General features: G+C 42.0%; 1 protein-coding gene across 4 annotated transcripts; it reads right to left on the bottom strand.

Annotated features, from left to right (window-relative positions):
• Nucleotides 1-1,836: 1,836 nt before the first annotated feature.
• On the bottom strand, nucleotides 1,837-22,737 carry tmpoa (thymopoietin a). 4 transcript variants are annotated; one of them, XM_051392041.1, is made up of 7 exons: nucleotides 6,379-6,662; nucleotides 5,659-5,790; nucleotides 4,966-5,007; nucleotides 4,679-4,852; nucleotides 4,332-4,466; nucleotides 3,957-4,057; nucleotides 1,837-2,634 (listed from the first exon to the last, which is right to left on the bottom strand). In XM_051392041.1, exons 1-7 carry the CDS (start codon nucleotides 6,607-6,609, stop codon nucleotides 2,217-2,219), a joined length of 1,233 nt encoding a protein of 410 aa, XP_051248001.1. In that variant the 5' UTR covers nucleotides 6,610-6,662; the 3' UTR covers nucleotides 1,837-2,216. The 4 variants fall into 4 exon arrangements, with proteins under 4 accessions (XP_051248001.1, XP_051248003.1, XP_051248004.1 ...); XM_051392043.1 differs by having other exon boundaries at nucleotides 5,659-5,787; nucleotides 6,379-6,657; XM_051392044.1 differs by lacking the exons at nucleotides 4,332-4,466; nucleotides 4,679-4,852; nucleotides 4,966-5,007; nucleotides 5,659-5,790; nucleotides 6,379-6,662 and adding exons at nucleotides 10,319-10,446; nucleotides 10,859-11,008; nucleotides 13,432-13,549; nucleotides 22,242-22,737.

Genomic DNA, 22,737 nt, shown 5'->3' with positions numbered 1-22,737 from the left:
TGTCGCCAAGGTCTTGCTCATGGTGGAACTGTTGGGTCTGTAATTAATGTTATAAAGAGTTCAGTCTAGACCTACTCTACTTAAAAAGTGTCCTGAGATAACTTCTGTTATGAATTGGCGCTATACAAATAATATTTGTTTGTAATTAAAAAATTAAAAAAAATGTAATATTTATTGTTTATTAGAACTTACTACTACTACTACTTATACATGCAAAAAATATCTGTACCCAACCCTGGTAAATCCACCATGTATGGACATAGAGTTCTCCAGTGTTCCACAGATTGAGTTCTGGAGTTCTGGTCCATTACTGTGTGTTCCAGTCACAGTAGTGACTCAGCAGAGAGAGTGCACGGATATCACTCTGCATGTCTCCATAGTGTTGGCGTGGGTTTACTCCAGGTTACCTCCAGTTTCCTCCCACATTCAAAGACATGCTGCTCATTATGTACACATCTACATTTAATCTGAACCTCAATAAATGCTTATTATTAAATGTAATTAATGGTGGGACATCTCTTCATCAGAGTCAATACACTTTGACTAGAGAGGTTCGTGGAGGTGATGCAAGTGACCAATGTCAGCTGAGGTTAATTGTGGCCAGTGCAGGACACAGAAATCAGTTTACTGGTTAATGTCAGTTTCAGGGGTCAGCCACACACAAGTATTTGCAGTTGGTTGAGGCAAGTAAGGTTTTATTCACCCCTTTACGCATAGAATGGAAGTAAATGAGAGAGAAGTATTTGTCAGTGTTGATTCATGTGTGACTCTGCCCCAATTATATATCGATCAGCTAATATCGGCCTATTGCACAATATTCTATCTGTATCAGGGTTTATGTTATCCGATATGTGTAGATATGAAAACTGCCTTTTTTCCCGGTGTACAATGCAGAAAACAATCCCATTAGTCATCTTCTTCCTAAGGCTAACGTCTCTTTTTAAATACAGATGTATATTTAAACATCACCCAACCTGGAGAGACTTCAAATAAGTAACATCTACAAAATTCAAACAACGACAAAATATGACAAAGTAAAATTAGATGTTCAAGTTATATGGACCCTTCCTAAGTCCCGCCCCTCTTTGCTCCAGAAAGAGTTGAGCAAGCCTCAGTCAGCTTCCTCCTTTCCTGTACTTAGATATGCTATGTGCTAGGCTAATCTATGCTGAAAAGACAACCAAAATTTGAAGACGGTGAAAAGATAAAACAGACATATATAGTCACACGTTCTTTTCAACATAGATGAGCCTAGCATGTAGCATATCCAAGTACAGGAGGTTCCAAATGGGCAGGACTAATAAAGGATCAGCTGTTTTTGTTGCCTTGAAATGTTTACACACATTATATCCTCATGAATAAAATGCTCTTGCAGGCACAGCAACAACATAATAGTTTATTGAGTAGATATTCAATATTTGTGACAGTGAATACATAATTAAGTAGAATACACAGGGACACTGACTTTTATTAGAAGAACATTAAGAAAATATTGGTGTAAGTTTTAAGAAGATTTAGAAGCATTTGGGTTATAACAACAAGCCTCCCTGTCTTATTAACAAAGATGGTCAAGTAAAAAAAAAAATTACAGGTTCAAACTCCATCTTCAAGACTGTTAATGACTAACAGACAGACACTAAGGCAAAGCGTGAAAAAAACACATTCACACACACACACCCCCCCCACACCCCCCCCACACACACACACACCACACACACACACCAACACACACACATTCACACACACACACACACACACACACACACACATTCAATACAAATACACTCACACATGCAAATATGACATAAAAAAAAAATGAACGTAATAAAAAGTGAGTCCATATTTCTATGAAAGCTACTGTGTTTCTGAGAGTCGATTAGTGGCTGGCTTTGTCGTAACCTCACAGACTGAGTCAGAGATCAAGAATGGACCAAAACAACGACAGCAGATGCATACTGTCCTTTCACAACGTGTCATGGAGATCCTTGAAGTGCCACTGAAACGGCTACACCGCTCCTCTGAAGCAATTCACTGATTTAGAAATGAAGGAAAAAAGAAAAGATCAAATACTGAGGAAAAGAGGGTCGAAGATGTCATTTCACAGCGCCCGTCAACAAAATGGCTACAATGAAGATTCACACTTCTTAAAAAATGAAAAAAAAAAACGAAACAGGAAGGCTTCTCTCCCTTCCCCTCGCCTCCACTTCCTGTGCTCTCTATGCTGTGCTGTCACTGGCCACCTCTGTGCCTGAGCCTCCAAAAGGGACGCTGGGGTTGGTCTCCATGGCTTGGTAAACCAGGAACAGGAAGGCAGCCACGATGGCCAGCAGGAACAGCTTTATCCATGGAGACACGCTGCGGTGTGCTGCTGCAGTCTGACCTGCAGGGGGAGCTGCAGCCAGATGCCTGGAGGAGGAGGAGGAGGTGGAGAAAGAGGAGGTGGAGGTAGAGGAGTTGAAGGAGGCAGAGAGGGGCAGGCTGTTGACTCTGTTGACGGTGCGGGTCTCTGTGTGGGAGGAGGAGCTGCTGGTCTTGGTGATTTTTGGAGAGAACAGGGAGTTTTCGTCGTTCCACAGATCACTGGACTTGAGCGGACGACCGGCGGCTCCTCGAATGGGTCGTCGACAGGTGGCCCTACAACACAGAAGGATTTATTTCTATCAGTGTAATTTGATTATTCAGTGTTTCTCCTACAGCTTACATTCATTCAGGCTGCCACAGCAATTCAACCTCACATCCCAATGATCCCAGTGAGTTCCACACAGGGAGGTATACAGAGATTACCTTTGGGAAACAATGAGCACTGGTATTGAATTCGTACTCCCTGAGTTGAGTTATGGCAATTGGATCTGTGCATTCCTACTGCTAAAGCTAAAGCTAGCTTATTAATGACATTGACATAGCACAGGAGACAACATCTGGCTCCTCCTAGTGCTTTTAATGGCGTTTGTAAGAATCCACTGGGCCTGAATGAGAATAACCAATCAGACCGACAATCAGCTATCAAGAAAGACAGTTGATCGTACAGTGTTGGGATTTGACTTGGGAATGAGACTCAATCAAATCCTGATGGGTTACTTTTGTTCAGGCGCAGGGAAAACTTGTAAATCTTCGTCATTCAGTGTCGAACCTGTCCTCCCGCTCACACAACATACATCAACATGACTGCGTTTGTTGCCTTCGTCTTCTGGGAGGTTTTATAGCAGTTAGCAATTAGCATTGAAAATGGGATACTGAATATAGAAACAAACTTACATTTAAATTAATACTGAACTTATTCATAGAAGAATTACTTTAGGAATTGAGCATGACTGATATTTTTTAAATTAACTTTTCATGTACCCCCTGTAGTACTCCAAAGTTCCCCCATTTGAGAAACACTGCCTTAAGACATATGACTGCTGGTTGAAAACACCACATTAGGCTCTAGTAACCTGTGATGGGTATTTGTCCCAATGTTTTACCATTAAATAGAACAATGGTCCCCAACCTGCAGGCCACGAGGTCTTGATTTTAAGGCATGCTAGAACTTAAAAATATATACACAGTACGCCTGTACCTAAGCATGTGGTTCACTTCTGTGAACAAAAGCAAATTTCAAGTACATTTTCTAAGAATAATGGCCAAGTGTTGGACAAGAAAACACTGAATTTGTCAAAAAAAGAAAAGAAAAAAGCCTATTAAGTATGATAAAAATGATTTAAAAAAAAAAAAACATACTGAAGAAAGGGAAATACTCTGCTCGAAACTGATCCAAATCATTCATTTTACACAAACGTCCTGCAGTTACTGAGTTCATTGTTTGGGTTCATTGCATTGTTATGAATATAATATGAAATATCCATAAAATATGTCACTGAGTCAGTTTTCTGAATGATAGAAAAGGGGCCCCTGACAGGAAAAAGGTTGCTAGCTGCTGTTACAGACAATTAAAAAAAGCATTAATGGTTACTTACGTGATTCCTGTGGGACTGTTGATGTCATTGGGGAATAGCTCCTTCAGAACTTCATTCTCCTCCACTTTCAGGGGTTGCTCACTGGCTGCAATCTTCTCCACCTAAAGACAAAAAAACAAAAACATGAAGAGGGTGATATAAAGACCAAACATGAGCACATCTCACCAGTGAACTTCAGCAAGATTCTTGTTCCACATCTTTAAGATTCCAATGCAAAGGGAAAATCCCCCCCACTACTTCACTACAACCACCTGTAGGTGCATGTCAGAACCAGCAGAGGGCCTCACTGCCTGATATCAGACACCTCTCACCATGTGACCACTTCAAACAAAAGGCTGGGCCAACCACCATGTTCACTATTGCCAGTGTGACTACCTGTCTCACAAACACGTCCTTGGACAGTGTGGACATGCAGCCGAGCGTCTTCACAGGGCTGCACGTGGACAGGAAGCTGGTGATTTTTTGCTGCCTCCTTTTATGCAGAGGGACATCTGGAGGGGCACACTGCTCCTGCTCACAAACAACGTGTGTTTAACTGTGTGCTAACCGATCAGCTGTCACACAACTGTCTCTCAACAGCCACAGCCACACACAGCCACACACACACACAGTGAGACTTTCCGCTCTTCAAAACAATGCCACATTCAGATACATGCAAGCGAGAAGCACAAGTGAAGAGAAAAGAAGGAAAAGCAGCCACAGATGTTTGAGTAGAGCTGTACCCCTGCTGCAGAGACACCGCCAGGCTTGGATCTGAACTGGTCTGACAGAGACCAGTGGCACTCCTGCCTCTTTATAGGTGAGATGTTACACATGGGGCTAAAGGTGAGTGGGTTGACTCTGGTGGGCCCGGACAACCTGGCAACTGGCCGTGGATTCCGTTCTTCAGGCAGGCTCTATGATAGGTGTACGTGTTCAGAAATGAAGGAAAAAAGGAAGAACTTGCTATTCTAGTAATAGAAATGGCTTCAGTTATATTCCGGTGTAATACAAATTGAACTCTACGCACCCTTGCTGCTGGTCTTAAAGGCTCAATACTTGCCTCAGGTTCCTGAGACACCAACACAACAACAGAGAATGAATCAGGATCAGAAAGTGATGAGTGTCGGTTACTAATGAACAGAACAGGAAGGTCAATTGTATTCATGTTGGGCTGTTACTCCATTGGCTTAATAAGGCTGGTATCGGTGCTGGAACTGGTCCGACTGACTGGATCCATAATTTTGCGGGTTCAGGTTTATGCTCTTCAGACTTGAAACAATGAACCACCCCACCAACTGTGTTTAGATGCCCCAGCTTAAATAAAGCAGTGTTTGCCTTTCAGTGCTGTGTGTTTTGTTCACCACCCCACAATACACCATTACGGGACAGAGTTTCACCTGCTGGACTCTGAAGTAGCAAGGCATCAACAAATCAATCAAACCTGAGAATTTTCAATGAATGGTACCAAGGAATGAATTGGATTGAACCAAACAGGCCAAAAAGTTCCTGATGGCTGTTCTAGTCTATTGTGACAAAGAATTAAGTGGAATGAAACCCATTCGTGACCACCTGCAAATATTTTCCAACCACCCATGGGTGCATTTTGAGATGACAAAAAGCAGAGTATGCCTGAAGGAGACACACTCTTCAACAGACCAGTGAGTCCATGCAGGTTTCAGTGAGTAAACAGTGTCTCCCAGTGGCCACAGCCCAGAACTACCTGAAAAGGTCTGGTTGAGGTCGCGGGAGGTTCAGCCCGAGCTGGACTATCCCGCCTGTGAGAAAGCCTCCTGTTAGACTGCAACTGGACCTGGTCTGTCAAAACAGGCCTGAGATCCTCAGTCACTATCTGCTGAGACATAAAAGGCAGGAGGCAAGGACAAAGCACAGAAAGAAAAGAGGACAGGAAGCAATAAATTCAGGAAGAGTGGACAAGTAAGAGAGAAGAGGAAGTGCAGTGAATGATGAAGTAAAGATGAGCAAGCAAGATCATTTTAACTGGATTGTTTTCACGTAAAACCTACAAAGAAATGATTTTTAGGTGATCCAGATTTGTAGGTAGGATCTGTGCTTTTTGTCTTTTGCAGTGCCATAATGAATGTGGATATCTACACTGCAGTTATCAGTGAACACTAAACAAAAGCTTAAAAATAAAAATCTGACAAAGAAAGTGAGTGGTGGTAGTGGCAGTAAAGATTGGACTTAGAATTTTAGTCTTGGTATTTTACAGTTTGATAATGCATGCTGTATTGTTAGCTAGTAACTGTAAGTTAGGAGAATGTACAGAAGAGAGTGAGCTCAATCTGAGCACATACACCTCTTTGAAGCTAGGTGTGAAGCAGGTGGACAGAGATCTCTGGCCAGGTGTGAACACCAGTGGGTTTTAGTCAGTTACAGTGCTGGTGTGTGGAGGAAGGGGTGGGGCTGGTACAGTATTCACCGCTGTGTGGGACGACCTCCTGGATCTGCGCTTTACTTGCAGGACAGGCTCTTCATCATCATCGTCCTCATCCATCAACTGGTCTCTCTGCACACATGGTATGCACATACCAGCAGACTGTGAGAATACCAGTGTTTGACTTATAGCCCGTTTATCACCATTTGTGTTTGCTTTAACTTCAGTCCAGATATTCTTCAAGGCATACCCATATGTGGCGCAGCACCCATTCATTGGAAGCTATAAACAGTAGAACTATGTCCTATATGTAGTGGAGTTGTTTACTTACATTATCTCAAATGTTTCAAATGAAGTCATTTTATTCAGGTAACGCTGCGTTTCACTGGTTCAATTATATCCCCTTTGCACATGTGTCAGTGTCTGCCACTTTTTAGATCTTGGTGGTTTGTAACTCTGTATTTGGCTTCATAGTCAACAAATAATATTTTATTTTATCTTTTCTACCTAATACCTACCTTAATAGATTACATTCTAATCTAAAGTCTATCTCTATAATATGTGCTCCATGCAACCAAGCACTAGGAATAGGAAGTGATAACATTCTTTTGATATCAATGCCATTATTAATTCTGCTCATCAGTCCGCCTCTTCATCGGTTCCTTTATTGATTCTTCATCAGTTTTCTGTGTGGAAAAAAGTAGGCCCACACAGGTTTACTGGTTCTCAACTGGAACTGGTTCTTGATTCCCATTCCTATCAAGCACACATCATGGGTATGCACCTGTGTTGAGACTCCTAATATTTTAATACATGTCTAATATCTTTCTTGTGTTGTTCTTTCATATAACTAAGACTACAGACGTGTAAAAAATAGGCTACGTCTAATTATTTCAATAGACATGTATGAGGGGGTCCCTGGTATGTTCTCTATTTTGTAAGGTGGTCCTTAGTTGAATCCTGTGGTATAGATGGTGTTTACACCATCTATTAACTACAATCTAACACCCTCCACCTTTAGATTTACTGGCAGTCTTACTGAGCTGAAAACTCTCTCCTGACACCTTCGGTTTCAAAAATGCTGCTAAAACTAAGAAAAAAATCTTATTTCAGTACACATTTTAATCTTACTCAGCAGAAAAGTGCATTCTTGCACTGTGATATGCTAATTTCCCAACTCAGCTCATTGAGTTGCTCCACAAGGAAATAATCAAACATTATGCACCAAGCCATTAATGAAGCAAAATTGTGATGGGGGCTTTTGATTACTTTGACTATTTATGGACTGAATGATAAATGATCCTAAATGATTGAAAAAGAATACGCAGATTAAACAATAAAAGCTTTAGCCCTAACTACAGAAACTTTTCCCAAACCAAACTAATGCCTCATGTTCACTATGGGATTATCAAGCTTAGACCATTTTTATTGGTTTATTGGTTATTTTTATTTTGAGAGTAATAGTCCTATTTATTAATAGCCAAAAAATGTGTCTCTGCGCCTTTACCATCTGTACAACATAATACGTCCCTAATATGTCCATCCCAAAGAACTGATTTAGTATAAAAGGAGAAGCAGCAGAGGGATGGACAGACAGCCAACAGGTAAATGTAGAGTGGACGGAAGGACCAGAAGATTACATGTACAGAACCTATTTACTACAATGCAGCAACACTGCAATGCACTAGAAATGCAAAAACTGCAATATGCAACCAAGAATCGCAGGCAGCAAAGGTATAATATACCACAGATGCCTTCATGTATAAGCAAAATGCAGCATATGTATAACAAGAAAATGCACAGAAATCTTGTAATGAGAGGAAAACTAGTCCTGATAAAGTAAACAGAAAGGGACAACCAGCTCATTTCTTCAGCTTCATTTAAAGGAAATGGAGTAATTAAAATGCACACACTTTTTATTTCACAGAAGAAGAGGGAACTGTTTGCCACAGCAAAAGGTCACATGAGAAACTCAATTCATTACCTTCACCTAATGAGATTAGATCAGTAAGAGCAGTGGAACATATCATCTACCTATAAAATACAGAATACCATCACTGTGTTTACTGAAAAGTTCATAGCGAGAAAGCAGGAGAAAAACACGCACACCTACACACCCCTACACCTACACCAACCTACACACACACCTCTAGCTCCTCCTACACAGCTCACATCAGATCATTGTTGGCAGCCCCCCAGTTTCCACTGCCTCAAGGCCTCGGCTCAACAGGTCCACATTCACAGTGTGGACAGCAGGAGGAGCTGCTCAGTCAAATTCCGAGAGGTTACCTTCAACAGGCTGCTGGACAACAGCCCCTCACATAAAAGAGGCTGAACATCCAGCATGTGCATGGCAGCAGCTAATCCACGTCACGTGCTTTGAGTCTGACATGCAGCACGGATACACTGAACCTACAGACTCTCACTGAGTGTGACTTCGCTCCAATAAAAAAAAAACCCCAAAAAACGCTTCCTTTGCCAGTGTCAGAGGAAACGGTATAATCAACCCCAGCTGCTGGGAGTCCCATCCTACCAGCTTAACTACACACCGCACACCAATGTCTGCACTGCTGCTTAGCCTCGTGGAGGTGGACAGTGGTACAACTGCTCAAGATGCTATAATGAACTGGCTTTCTTTGCAATATTTGGCTCAGACTTAATCCATGCTGTCTGCAGCTTGTAATGTAAAAGGCTGCTTATTGAGAGTAAAATGTAAGTACTTTGAAAGCACTTTCAAGGTACCACAGATTTCCAATCTTATCACATCTAAATTGTTACTATAAATGCAATTAGAAAAAAAGTTACACACACACACACACACACACACACACACACACACACACACACACACACACACACACACACACACACACACACACACACACACACACACACACACACACACACACACACACACACACACACACACACACACACACACACACACACACACACACACACACACACAGCAATGAGGAAGAACATTCAACAGGAAATCTGATTTTAATTCTACTTAAAATATGAGCCCAAAAAAAGGGAAATAACTCCTCTTCCTAGGAAGACATAGCTACTCTTAGGTCACTCCCACCCCTGAAGTTCAGTTCACTTGGTACAGGCCAAATGAAAAACACCGTTGCCTTTTAGTTCTGGTGTGGTTCGTGTTTAAACTGATTTATTGACCTTGTCCTCGTGTAGACATGAGCTAAACATGGGAGATATTAAATAATACAGGTCTTCCGCAGATATTGGTATATCCAATCCATCAGTGGATCTCAGCACTGATTACTGTGTAATATAGATACACTTGAGAATCGCAATATTTTGTCTTGTGATTGTTTTGATTCTCAAAAACACTGAACTGATTTTGGTGTTTAACCCTCAACTGCTAGGTAGCAGTGTTGTAAACTGAGGGCTGAGATGTTGGATGTGTCTTTCCTTGCTTATAGTATCGCAATATACGGTACTGAATTGTGGCCCCGCATCGTGATACGTTGTATTGCCAGATTCTTTCCATTAGCCTTAATTACTGTAGTACAGAGAGAAACTGCAGGTGGCTCAGAACAGAAACATTACAATTTGCTTTCAATCACATGCTTTTCAAACCTGTAATTTCAACAGGAAATATACAGCTCCTCTATCATTCAGGTTAACAGTTTGCCAAGCACTGAAACTGTCAACATCCAAACTACTGCTGCTATAAACATCAGTAAATTTGTTGTCCGCTAAACACCACTCACACATTTTTATCAAGTCATGAAATACAACAGCAGAGAAGTTGCATTTGCCATAAATAAATAATATGATAACTGTGGCAACAGATGGTGTACTGGAAACCAGGATGAAGTATGAAGTAGCCCCAAGTGGCCTTCCCTCAAAAAAGGCCCACAGGTAGGAAACAGTCCATATAAAGGTGTGTAGATGACGTGTTTTTATCACGGTGAGTAAATAAAGCTGAGGAGGACCTGATGTTGAACACGTTTCTTACCGTGTGGTGCTGGCTGCTGCGGGTGCGGGTGGTGACAGGCGTCTTCCCTCGGCTCCTCAGCGGTCTCTCTACCACTGGAACTGGTTCAGGTTCTGCCACAGGCTCTGGTTCTGGTGCTGCTGTGACTTCTGACAAAACACAGTACAGCCTGATTAGTTTATGTCTATGAGTTGGTTTGTTGCGCTCCAAGCAGCCATCAGTTTTCATTTCAGTACAGTAAAGAAACTTGCACAAATCATTCACCTACATCTTTGTTATCAAAGATACACTGTCATCCTGAAATGCACACAGTGCCTTGCCAGTTCACTAAATCTAAAGTATAGTTTCTAATTTCTCCTCACTGCTGGCAATGTTGACTGGCTACAAGCAAGACTCTGAAATTAGCACCCCTACGTACTAAATTGAATCGCGAGATGCTAAAAGATTCACACCGCTACAAGGTTTTTTGTAAATAGATTACCTATACATACTAGCGTATAAACCTTAAACCTACCGCAGTCATGCACATATAATCAGTATGAATGGTGCCACTGTTCTTACCATCCTCCTTGTCGCTGTACAGGTCTGATTCGGAGTTGCCGTTGTGGTTGACTTGTATGTCTGTGAGGACCAGCTGTGGCAGCGGCGGCTGTGTGGGACCGTCATCCAGCAGCTTCTGCAGTTTCTTCTCATACAGCTTACGGGTGGAGGCTGGGAGGATGAGCAGAGGGGAGACATTTAATTAAATTTTTACTAATGTCACTAAACTTAAAGCTACAATAGGTATTATAGATAAACAGATTAAAGCTGTGGAACAATGTTAGCGCTCTCCTTTGTGAATTTTGGGAAGATGGTGAAAAAGTTTGTTTCCAGTCCTGTACTGTAACTATCAGACATCGTGCTGTAGACGCTTCGGACATACTGTACCACGCTCTCCATTAGATACCAGTCAAGTTCTGAAATCTACAGCAGAACCCAATGTATTTTTCTATTTCATCAATTAATTAAGAAATGCATCTGAACAGCATGTTATGATAACCATGTATATTAGATTATGTGCATGAATAATGACATTATACATGACTTGCCTTGTTTTGGTCACCCTGCTCTCCATATATCGCCATTGGCCAAAAACCCACATCGGTTGACCACTATTATCTACGAAGTGATTTCCAGAGAAAGAAATCCTCCACACAAACATTTGGACTAAACATATTGCATCAGGTCACAGACATGCTCTCCTCAACAACTGCATGGCTCTCAATGGCTCTCTCAGTAACACCTTTATACTCTGCCTCATGAAGGTCAGTGTGCTTTCAAGCCAATACTCTGAGATTACGCTTGAACCTCAGCCAGTGGAAGTTCAGTATACTCACTGAGCTGCAGAGAAGAATGGAACATTGAATGTTACATTTTCGTCTACGCGGCCGTGCAACAAAAGCAGCATGTGAGCAGTAGGGGTGGGCGATATGGGCAAAAAATAATATCTCAATATTTGTTGGGATTTTGGCGATAACGATAATCAGTCGATATCCTTTAAAATGTGATTAGAATTGTCTGAGCTGGACTTGTGTCCACCAAACGTGTTTTTAGCACTGAGAGAGCTCAAAAACTCATTTTCCGAGTGCCCAGCAGTGTTAAAAGTTGAACAGATTTCAACTTGAAGCGCTCTGAGCGCTGCGCTAAAAAAACCCGTCTCCGCTGACATCTTTTTACCGCTGAAGGCGCTTAGCGCTCTGAACGCTGAAGCCCATAGGACCCACGTCTCGGCACTAAATCATCTGAAGTACCGGTAGCTTCAGGGACTGGAGGTGTTTGCATTTTCTCTCTACCATCGCAACGCGCTGCTAAACTGTTGCAAGGGGGATGCTAGCGAGAGGTCACGTGATCACGTCATGTGATCACGTAGGCCCACTAGTTGTGTGACTGAATCCTGCCATGCTGTAGAGAGCGTTGCTGCACCGTGTATTAATGAATGTGAGGAGTTTCCGCGGGCGTTTCATTGTTTTTGTCGAAGTAATTTAAATACTCGATAATGGTCAAAACAACAACGACGATATTATCGCAAACGATATATATCGCCCACCTCTAGTGAGCAGCACTAGAAACAACAACTGCAGTCCTCAGTCAGTGTGTGCGCTGCATCTGTTCAGCCACATTTAACTTGAACTCAGAAGAAGACAATAACCCTAAGGATAGAGAATACCACAAACAACATTTACTTAAGTCTTTTATTTTTCACCATGCAAATCTTGACAATATTTATTATTATTTTTTATTTCATACCCTAAGTGATATCACTTTCTGCAGTGTGCATGGCTACATTTTTAGAGTCTTTTGTATGTGGTAATATGAGAACTAAAGAAAAATCCTGACCAGCAGCATTGGCAACTAGCTAGGCAACTCACTACTCACTAATTTCAGTGGAAGCATGCCTGCCACAAACTGACAGTGTAGTAAACAAGTATTTCCTATTTGGCTGACATACCTTTATTAACCTCAACAACAGAGACTGATCTCTATTGATACAGGCCTTTATTACTAGATCACAAATTCTCCCTGTCGCATGTATATTAAACCAGGAAAACGCTGATAAAACTGATAAAATAAGTGTATACACCATTTTAGTACAAATCCTGCCTGTTTTGTTTTTAAACAACTATTTCTATATGTTAAATTTTATTTGTATAGCGCCAAATCATAACATGAATCATAACAGAAGTTATCTCAGGACACTTTTCAAATAGAGCAGGTCTAGAACAAACTCCTTATAACATTATTTACAGAGACCCAACAGTTCCAGTTTGGGGGGGGAAGTATGACTGTTGTACTGATGGAATTAGTGCTGTGTTGGCCTTTCATTTGTTTTAGATGACTGTTATTTATCTGATATTAGAATACCAGCGTTTACCTGTGAATTTAAGATGTGTCTCACACTATGTTATACTAATTGACCAACACGTTCCAGAGCAATCACCTCCAGAATGGTTCATGCTATTGGCTGTCAGCTTGTAAATTCTATCACCTGTGTGCAGTGTGTAGCACCGACACTCCACATCCCTGCGTGTGCTGACAGCAGATGTCACCTCAGTCTTTGACCTCACGTGACTTTGCTGCCGGTTCTACTAACTCACCAACGATGGGCCCCGCTTCCACTCCGTGCTTGAGCAGCTCGTCCTTCAGGTCCTGGTCGGTCAGCACGGTCACATCCAGCTCGTCCGGCAGAACCTTGTCTGTTTTCCTGGTGGCTTTCTGCAGGGAGGAGGACAGGGCAGCCTCGTTGGAAAAGGCAATGATAAACTCCACTCATAAAAAAAGCTCATCAGAGTTAGGTCAGGGACTGTCATGGATTTATTTTTGTCCTGGGGCAATGTAATCAGCAAGTAATGACATCAAGAGAGTCAGGCGACAGACAGTGTTGTTGTTTGTGCACTGCTTGCTAACATAATACAATGTTTACATATGACACTCTAGGTCCATCTCTACAGCAAATTGTCTTTTCTGGGATGTTTTATGATTGTATGTTCAAGCATTGTGAGTAACAGGCAAAAAACAAACAAATAGGGAAGTCAGTAACACAACTGGCTGCTCAGTTCACACCCTAAAGTCCAAATGGACACTATTCCACCCTGCCCACATTAACCTCCAAACATCCCCTCTGAACTTGTGCCTTTAGACAGCCTATTCTCTCTCAGAGGAGAGCTTTGTTTGTTGAGCTTTCAGACGGTTACAGAAACCTGTTTACCAGGTTGCTAATTATACACAACGTGGCTGTCAATGAGCATTACCGTTTGCCTGTTTAAAAAAGGCAGGAAAAATATGTGAAAAATCCCCAGCTACTTCATTCCATGCCTGGTCTTTAAACAGATGTGTGGAAGCACATGTGAGATGTGTATTCATGCACACAATCACTTGATATGTGAGAAGCTTTAGCTTGAGTTTCATTCAATTTCCTAAGATAGAAGTGAAGCCACATAAAAAAAATAAATAAAAAAAAAAGAGCGGGGAAAAAGTGGCACTATGTAAGCAGATGCTGCAGGCGCTTGATAGTAAACAACGTGCTGGCCTGAAGCCGTCCTACACACACACCAGCCAACAGGAAATTACTCCGTCTTTGAAGCCAGCTGCCTCTGAAATGAAGGCCTGCATCTCATCCTTTGCTCACAGCCAAAGGAGGCTGTGCCTCTGTGCAAATAAAGTATACAAGCATAAAATGTTCTGCTCAAACACAATGTGAGCATACCAGTTACATATGCTGCCATGTTTTAAAGGATCATATTTTGAAAAAACTGAACTGTGGTGCACAGAAATTTGCTCCCATGGTTGCCCAAGTTTCTGTTTTGGTTCCCTGATATAATCTAAAATGGACACAGACATGGTGTGCAGGCTGGTAAGTGGAAGCACACGTGATTCTGTACTACACTGGGTGTCTGTGTGCAGTCAGTGAGCTTGTAGGCGAGTACAATCCATGTGGTCATGAACTCTGGGCAGACACATAACAGCCTCAAAGACTGGAGAAGTGACAGGATGCCAGTCCTTGTCAAGTGAACCTTCAGAACACATCCCGGTGCTGCTAAAGGCAGCCTGTGAGAATATGAGGCTGAGAAAGGTTTGACTTTGTTATCAGCCACGCAGGAGCAACACCAGAGAGCGTTCATTTTGATTCCCACAACGACCATGACTGAAACACACGGAGTAAACAAGCCACTGAGAGCGTGTGTAAATAACTCATCGTACACATGGCCCTGAAAGCCTCAGACTCATTAGAGGGAAGAGACAATGTGCCTTTTCATATCTGTACACAACATGTCTTGCTGCTCAGCTCAACACCTCCTGCAGCTGCTTCACAGTAAAACCAATCATCCCCTTTCTGCTTCGCTTTGACCAGTAGAGTACCTGCATGTTTTATTTAGGGGGCTACAATATTTCTACCCTTGGGCCGTCATGATAACCGCAATAATGAAATACAGTGCTACTGACAAGCCAGCAGCAGGGGATGGTAAACCACCACCACCACCACGGCATGTTATGTCTCGTCATCATGTCATGTTCAGTATTTGTTTTTCAGCTTTCGAATATGTTAATTAACTTCTAATTTCACTATTATTTAATTGACAGCCCAATGACTGAATGTATAATAACTATTCCATTCACAGGTTTCACAGTCCTCACTGTTAATCTTCCTAGCTACTTTGAATCACTGCAGAGGAAACTCCTTCACCACAACAGCCCTACTTTACCCACAAGCTAAAGATGCCAGACACATCCGCCAGTATGGTTTTCCATATTGTGGGTCGACTGAAGAATGTCCTGTTTTCACTTCATTTCCTTCACAATGTGGCCTCGCATTGATATTTCCCTGGATCAGGTCTACATCACTGTACTACCTGTGTTGTTGAGCTGAGGTTACAAAACAGTTCTGTAAACACAGTATGTCTCATTTCTTATAAAAGCACACAGACAATATCATTCCTTCCACACATACGCTTATATTTTAGCTACAGATGAAATCCTTACTGCATATGTGTTTCTAAAAAATAGCTGCAATTATTTTCATTATTTATTGAGCCGTCAATAATTTTCAATTAATCAACGGATTAGTTGTTTGTCCCAGAAAATGTTGATCGGTGTTACCCTAAGTCCTTGAATGTCTGTCCACACCCCAAGCACATTCTGTACTGAGTACTGAAGAAAGCAGAAAATGTTACATTGAGAAGCTGAAATCAGAGAATTGACTTTTTGAAAAAACTGTTCAAAATAGTTGGCGATTAATTTAATAGAAGTTAATAGGCCAATCACAGATCCCCATTGTTTATCGGAGGAACCGCTTCTCCTTGTTTATACTCTAAATGATTAGCTTTCTGATTTCTAAATAGTAGTAAGTAATAAGTTTTAGCTACTTCCTATGGAAAAGAGATGGCAACACTGGAGCCAGGGAGTGTATGTCTGTGGAATGCATGAATGTAGAAATGGTGTGGGAAACAATGGGAACCATATTACAGACTGCACTTCTGTTCCGAATCCATTGGAGACATTCTGCTGTTTGACTGAAGCCAGCTGAGCAGAGTGTGAGAGGTAGAGAAAGCACATTCAAGCTAAAACACCAAAACTACCTATTGTTATCCAATGACTAGAAAAGATCCACTCTTAAAGTGGCCGTGGTCTTCCAGTCAACATCTGGCTCTACGGTGACTCTGCCGGCAACCAATCAGACAGAAAATGTGAGGAATGCCAAGATAATAATCTCAACTTCAGTGGTAAGGTGCTGCCACGCTTCACAGCATGTAACACATGGGAGAGACTCACAGAGAGAGGCTGTCTCTTACTCTCGCTCTGCGTCTGGCTCTCGGTGGGCCCTCGGCAGGGTTCGGCCTGGACATGAGCCAGGCTGTTTCATAATATCGGCAGCCTGAGCTCGGAGAGCGCGGGAGAAGAAGGGGAGGAGGGGAAGAAGGCAGACCACACCCTGGCCTTTAAAGGCATAACTGAACCCTGAGCTCACAGCTAGGCCCGGCCTCGGCTCTGTGGAGTAAACTTACAACAAATGCTGTCAGACTTTCCTCTACGACTGCTCACTAGAGTCTGCAGGGAGTAGTGTGAGGGTGAGACATGCCAGGACCTGCAGCTGCATGATGTAACTCACTGCTTGGCTGAGTAACAATGGAGTATGCCGTGTTTCCTCTAGGATTTTCTTTTAGCAGTGGGGACAGGCCCGTCCGAACACGTACACCCCCCCCCCAATCACGCCGGCAAACGTTTTACATATGAAACAGAGCTGACACTTCGCTGCGACACAAACAAATATATTTACCGTTTTAATGTTTCCAGATGTTTGATATCAGGACGTTGAGCTGAGAACTGACAAGTTGAACATTGTCCAATTAAAACGGACCCACCGCGGTGACGTTTTTGGTGGAGCTGTTAGTTTAATAGTCGACTTGGAAGAAGAAGAAACGTTTTGACAATAAGCTCCATCAACACAACAGTATGTGGAGTTAAACTGGACAGCCCCAATAACCTCTGAATAGTTCTACTTGTTGTTAAATTGCAATGTGAGCGGCAGCCAACGGGGGTGCATTATGTCGGCAGGATCATTTAAAAGGCAACCGTGACTACATTGGGTGTCTGCCCCATTTCTGATACCGTGGCGGCAGAAATTTAACAGCGGCGGCCGCTCCAAAATCAACTTAGAGGAAACACTGGTATGTATGGTTAGCCATAACTTACTCTGCTAAGATTAACCACGACCGTTTGCATTATTGGTGTCACACATTCCTCATGCTTTACAGCCAGTTCTTCTCAATCTCACCCACAGTGTTACAAGGGGAGAAACTTCAAGCAAGAATGTGAGCCTTTAAGGTTCACTTTGAAAAGCCTCTCTAACTTCACCTAGCCATTTCAAAAATGTAAGGAATGAATTTTTGAGCTGTGTGCCCACCTCCACATCCAACACTCCACCTCCACATCTGCAGCCAGTAATTACTGAGACATGTGAGCATCAGGTTTCACAAGATAAACAACCTCAACACTACAACACCTTAGAAAACAAAGGACAAACTAATTACACATAAGTCACGTCTTTCCACAGCCCTCGACTTTTTACTACACACATACACACGTGGTGGCAGTCTGAGCACAAATTCCTTTTCCTGAGATAGGTATTTCCTCAATGAAGGAAAACGGCCAAACCCATAAAGATAAAAGCAGCTGCTGCTATAGAAAACGATTTTACACAAACACACCCCTAAATCGGCATAAATCATACAATTTTGTCACCCTAACGGGAGACACTCTACAGCATGGTCACTGGCAGAAAGTCTTCCATACACAAGAGGTACAAAATCAGAGTTCAAGAGGGGAATTCTTCATTCTTTCTTCAGAGTGACAAAACGGGACTTAACAATGGCTGAACCCATGGCAGATAGACTGTTCAGTGAATTCTTAAAAAAAACAAAGAAAAAAATGCAGACAGTACACCCCTGCTCTATAAGCAAACAAAATTACTGTGTATCTAATTACAATTTAGCAAAAAACATGAGCATTTAGAACAATGGTTCTGTCTTGTCACAATATCAGAATTTTAAATTACAATACTACTTTAAAAAAAAAAAATAAAATACATACTCTATACCTCTTTTGATATCATGGCAAAAAGAAAACAGAAGTCCTAGGCACGCAAAATGAAAACATCCTGCACACAGAGCTGGTACAGAAAAAGTCACTGAACACAAATTTACATAACTAATTTGTAATCATTTTCATAGAAAGTCATATCATGATTTTCTTAGCTTAGCGATCTCAGCAGGACTGATAAATAATAATGACCCGATACATTTTGGGAGTCCTCGACACCAAAAAGGTTGACAACACCACACTGAAAACTGTTCTACTAAAACATGAACCCTCATGGAAGAGTGCAGAGGTGACACTGATCATGAGAGAGATGAATCAGGATCTGGTTAACTTGCCTCCCTTGCTTGACCCTTTCCTAGGGAAACCCTGTACAGATCAGACAGACGGACAGGGCTGCAGGAGTGCTTTAAGTACGTTCTTCTATAAAGCTGGGTCACTGCTGATCTAAATACATTGTTCTGCTGTGAATCCAAGCTGCCTGACACAAATGTGTCCGAATGGTGGACTAGAATAGAGCACAGAGAGGTTTCAGGCCTTCCATTGGTCCCACCCTGTCCCGTAACCTTTTTCTGGATGCGTTGCGAACCAGTGGTTAATTAAGTGTGGATAAAGAATTAACGTTACAGCCTTTGCTGTCTTTGTCTATGCTATCAGCTGTTGTGCAGTGCCTGCGGATGCACGCTGTATTAATGTTACCTGCTAATGCATCATCCGGCAGTCTGTAAGGCCATATCTTGGGTTTGAGTTTGAGACCCTAGAGCTATTCTAAGGTCTATTTTTCCAGTTACAAGTAATCAAGACCATCCCAGGTTCCAATTACAGTGAATCATACTGTTATTATTTTAACAGATATTGCAATACGATTCAAAAGTAGTTTGGGAATTAGCATTTTTACATCCCAAACTAGAGCTTCACTTAAAAAAATAACTATTAGTTGTTCCTAGGGTTCCACATAATCATTGTGGGTCTCAAGTATGTCTAAGAGCAGACTGGCAAATGGCTTTGATCACATGGTGAGACATTTAATTCTCAATGAATTGTTCAGCCAGCCATCAGAAAAATATCCATTGTAATAAAAAATACCAGCACTTTGTGATTTGGTTTCTTAGAGCACATATGCAGAATGTTACGGGACATAACCCAACAGTAAACCTGTGTGTCAGTCCACCACCTCCCAGCATTCTTCTTACTACACCTTTACCTTATCTCTCCATCATACCACAGACTTTACAATTCAGAGATTCAATGTTCCCCTTTAGAAATAAACACACACACAATCAACTGGTGAGACTAGTCTGGCTTGTGATGCTAACAGTAAACAACATCCCCTTTCCCTGCCAGCATTTATTCATCATCTGGAAACTCGTGAAAGATTGATGGTCTTCACTGTCCACACCTCACAGCAGAGCAGCTGCTGTTCAGAACAAACAGCCAGATGACCTTTACCTGACTGCTCCCAATAAACACACCTGACGCGAGTTCAGAGAAGAACAGCAAGGAATGCAAATCCTCACAGGTATAGAAAATATGCAGTGTAACACCTGTACACACGTGTGTCATTTCCCAGTCATATCCTTTGTTTTGCTCACACCCTTCACCCCCCCCAAACAAGTCCAGACTGGACAGGTGGTGCTTGCACACCTGTTTGAGTCCAAATCCAGATCAGAGAAACACACATTTTACATTAGAACTCACTACAGTGTGTGAGTGCATATTTGGCCATTAAAAGGCATTCACAGACAGAGCCCAGACACACAGCACATCACACTGCAAAGGAAATATGAAATGAAAGAATATTATGAGTGCAATAAAAAACTAAAGTATGCATGAAACAAATGATTGAAAAAAGAATGACCAAAAAGTGAAACTCTTTCATTTCTAAACATGCTTACTTGCTACTGGGTTAGTTGACAAGTATTAAATAAATCTGCAACTGAAAAGTCCAAATTCTGATTTCAGCTTCTCAATTGTGCATATTCTCTGCTTTCTTTAGTCCTCTGACAGTAAACTGAATATCTTTGGGTTGTGGACACCTTGAGCTTTGGGGAACTAGCAATCAATATTTCCTGACATTTTATGGACCAAACAATTAATAGTTTAATTGAGAAAATGATTGACAGATTAATCAAGAATGAAAACAATGGTTAATTGCAGCCTTATTGCCAATACACAGCTCTACGTAATACTGCCTGAGTTTCTGTACCAGTACCCAACATTTCCTTTATCTCACAGCCAAAGTGCTCAAACATTTCATGATACTTTGTGTTAAAGTTCACTATAAGTATTGAGGGTAAATACCAAGCCCTAACACTGGGGTTCTGGGAACCTAAAAAGGCCAATCGTCACTTTCATAGAACATGCAAAAATGTTCCCTTTACAGCAGTAATCCTCTGGGCACATTTCGAGGGGTCAGCAGGCATTAGGAGTCCTGCTTCAGGGGACAACTTTTGATCTGCTCCTGTTCGAGGCTTCTGAAGTGAGCAGGTAGTCACTGGCTGGGGCCCAATCATCATTAAAACAGAGAGAGGCTGAGAAACTGAGACCATACACCCTACACAACACTCTTCTCCTACAGAAACTCCATTCCTCCTAACAACACAAACACCCATCAGTCCCTTTCTTTGTGATTTAACAGTTTCTGTATCTCGGTGGATTTCACTTCATGTAACAACAACAAAACCAACAACAACAACAACAACAACAGGTAGAGCAGTCACTCTATTCGTCCACTCAAAACACAAACTGATTCAATTATCATGTCAAAGAGTGAATGATTAACTGGCCAAGTCAGCAAAACCCCACCCGGTCCTCAGTTCAGATACACACACTGATAATCCGCTCCGATCAGTGGCGAGGTCTGTGGCTGCTGTAGGTTTGTTGTTACTAACAATGGTGACAACATTCCTCCAACATGAAGTAAAAGAAGAACAGTTTTGGGGGGGGAGAAGTGAAAGCTGAAACATCTGAATGTGGTTTAGTACTGAAGTGACCAGGGTTTGCCCACAGATTCATTTATGAGACTTTGATTTAAAGCTAGCAATTTCAAATCTGCCGGAGGTCATTTTCATAAAATTAGTTTTTGTCATTATTTCTGAAATGTTCACTGTGTTGTGATAGTGGTACATTAGACAGATAATCAGGTTCTCCTGGTTTGTTTTGGTGTCTTTATATCTTCTCAGCCTGGTGGATTCTTGCAAATAAGAGCACTAGAACGAACCAGATTTCTTTTTTTTCCACAGATTATCTGTCTCATGTACTACTGTCAGGATAAAAAGTGTTAAAAGTTTCAGTGAATATGTCAAAAAGTTATTTTCATAAAATTACCTACAGCAGCTTAAAGGAGAATAGAATGCATCCCCTAGGAAAATGATTGACAGTCCAATTTCAAAATAGTGTCCTTGAGGGTAAACTGGCGAATGGAAGCATATGGTCCTATGCTCTACGGGAAGCAATGGGACTTTTTTGGGCGGGGACCCCTGGCCAAAAAAGTCCTGTTGATTTAGAGTCTGTGGTCAAAGCAGATGTTGTATTCTTTAGTGAAAAGAATAGTTTATTCATTGATCAGTTACTGCGTGTTGGGCAAAGTTCGAAGTAGTTTAAAGCACCTGCTAACTTTTAAATTGACCACGTTAGAGAGGATAAATGGTTAGAGGTGTACATATGAGCACATGGACAACAGTAAATTACAGAATTGGGGAAGTCCAAACAAACTAATTCACTACTTTTCAAGTAAAGTTAGCGAAAGCTGCTTCCTAGAGCTATGTAACGGTGTTCTCCTGTAAATTCAATTACTTCCGAAACCAAAACTTACTCTGCCGGAGGAGCGACTTCTGTTGGAGACGACGGGCGGCGGCAGCTCCTCGTCGCTGGAGAAGGCGTCCAGAGTCGTGGCCGTGACATGTTTGTTGTTCTGCGCGGTCAGGTTATTCAGATAAAGCTGCACATACACGTCTTTGGTCGGGTTGCCGCTCGGTAGCTCCACGTTGTGGGCCAACAGCTCGCTCTTCAGCTTGTCCTTGGTGAGCACAGACGGGTCGTCCAGGTACTCCGGCATGTCGGCGTGCAGATGGAGGGCAGCTACCGTCGCCTGGGTAAAGTTAGCTAGCTAACACTGAGGGGAGGTTCGGTCTGAGCGGAGCGGCTAACCAGCGCCTCTTACTGGATTTAATTCGCAAAACAAATACCAGCTAAAGGGCTAAAAGTGTCTGAAACAAAACAAGGAAGAAAAAAAGGAAATGAATATGACTTTCTGTCACTGCTGTCCCTTCTTTGCTCCGCGCAGAAAAATGGAGAACTGAAATTGGTCC

Source organism: Dicentrarchus labrax, unplaced genomic scaffold (genome assembly GCF_905237075.1).
Source record: "Dicentrarchus labrax unplaced genomic scaffold, dlabrax2021, whole genome shotgun sequence".
In the NCBI taxonomy this organism is placed as follows: Eukaryota; Metazoa; Chordata; class Actinopteri; family Moronidae; genus Dicentrarchus; species Dicentrarchus labrax.
The sequence above is the reverse complement of the archived record's forward strand: the minus strand, read 5'-3'. Positions and strand labels throughout refer to the sequence as shown.

Coding starts and splice junctions, on each gene's coding strand:
- tmpoa (XM_051392041.1), bottom strand. CDS start 6,609: ATGAATGGGTGCTGCGCCACATATGGGTATGCCTTGAAGAATATCTGG. Junction 5,008..5,658: donor CCTCAACCAGACCTTTTCAG/GTAGTTCTGGGC, acceptor TTGGTGTCTCAG/GAACCTGAGGCAAGTATTGA. Junction 4,853..4,965: donor CTTTAAGACCAGCAGCAAGG/GTGCGTAGAGTT, acceptor CACCTATCATAG/AGCCTGCCTGAAGAACGGAA.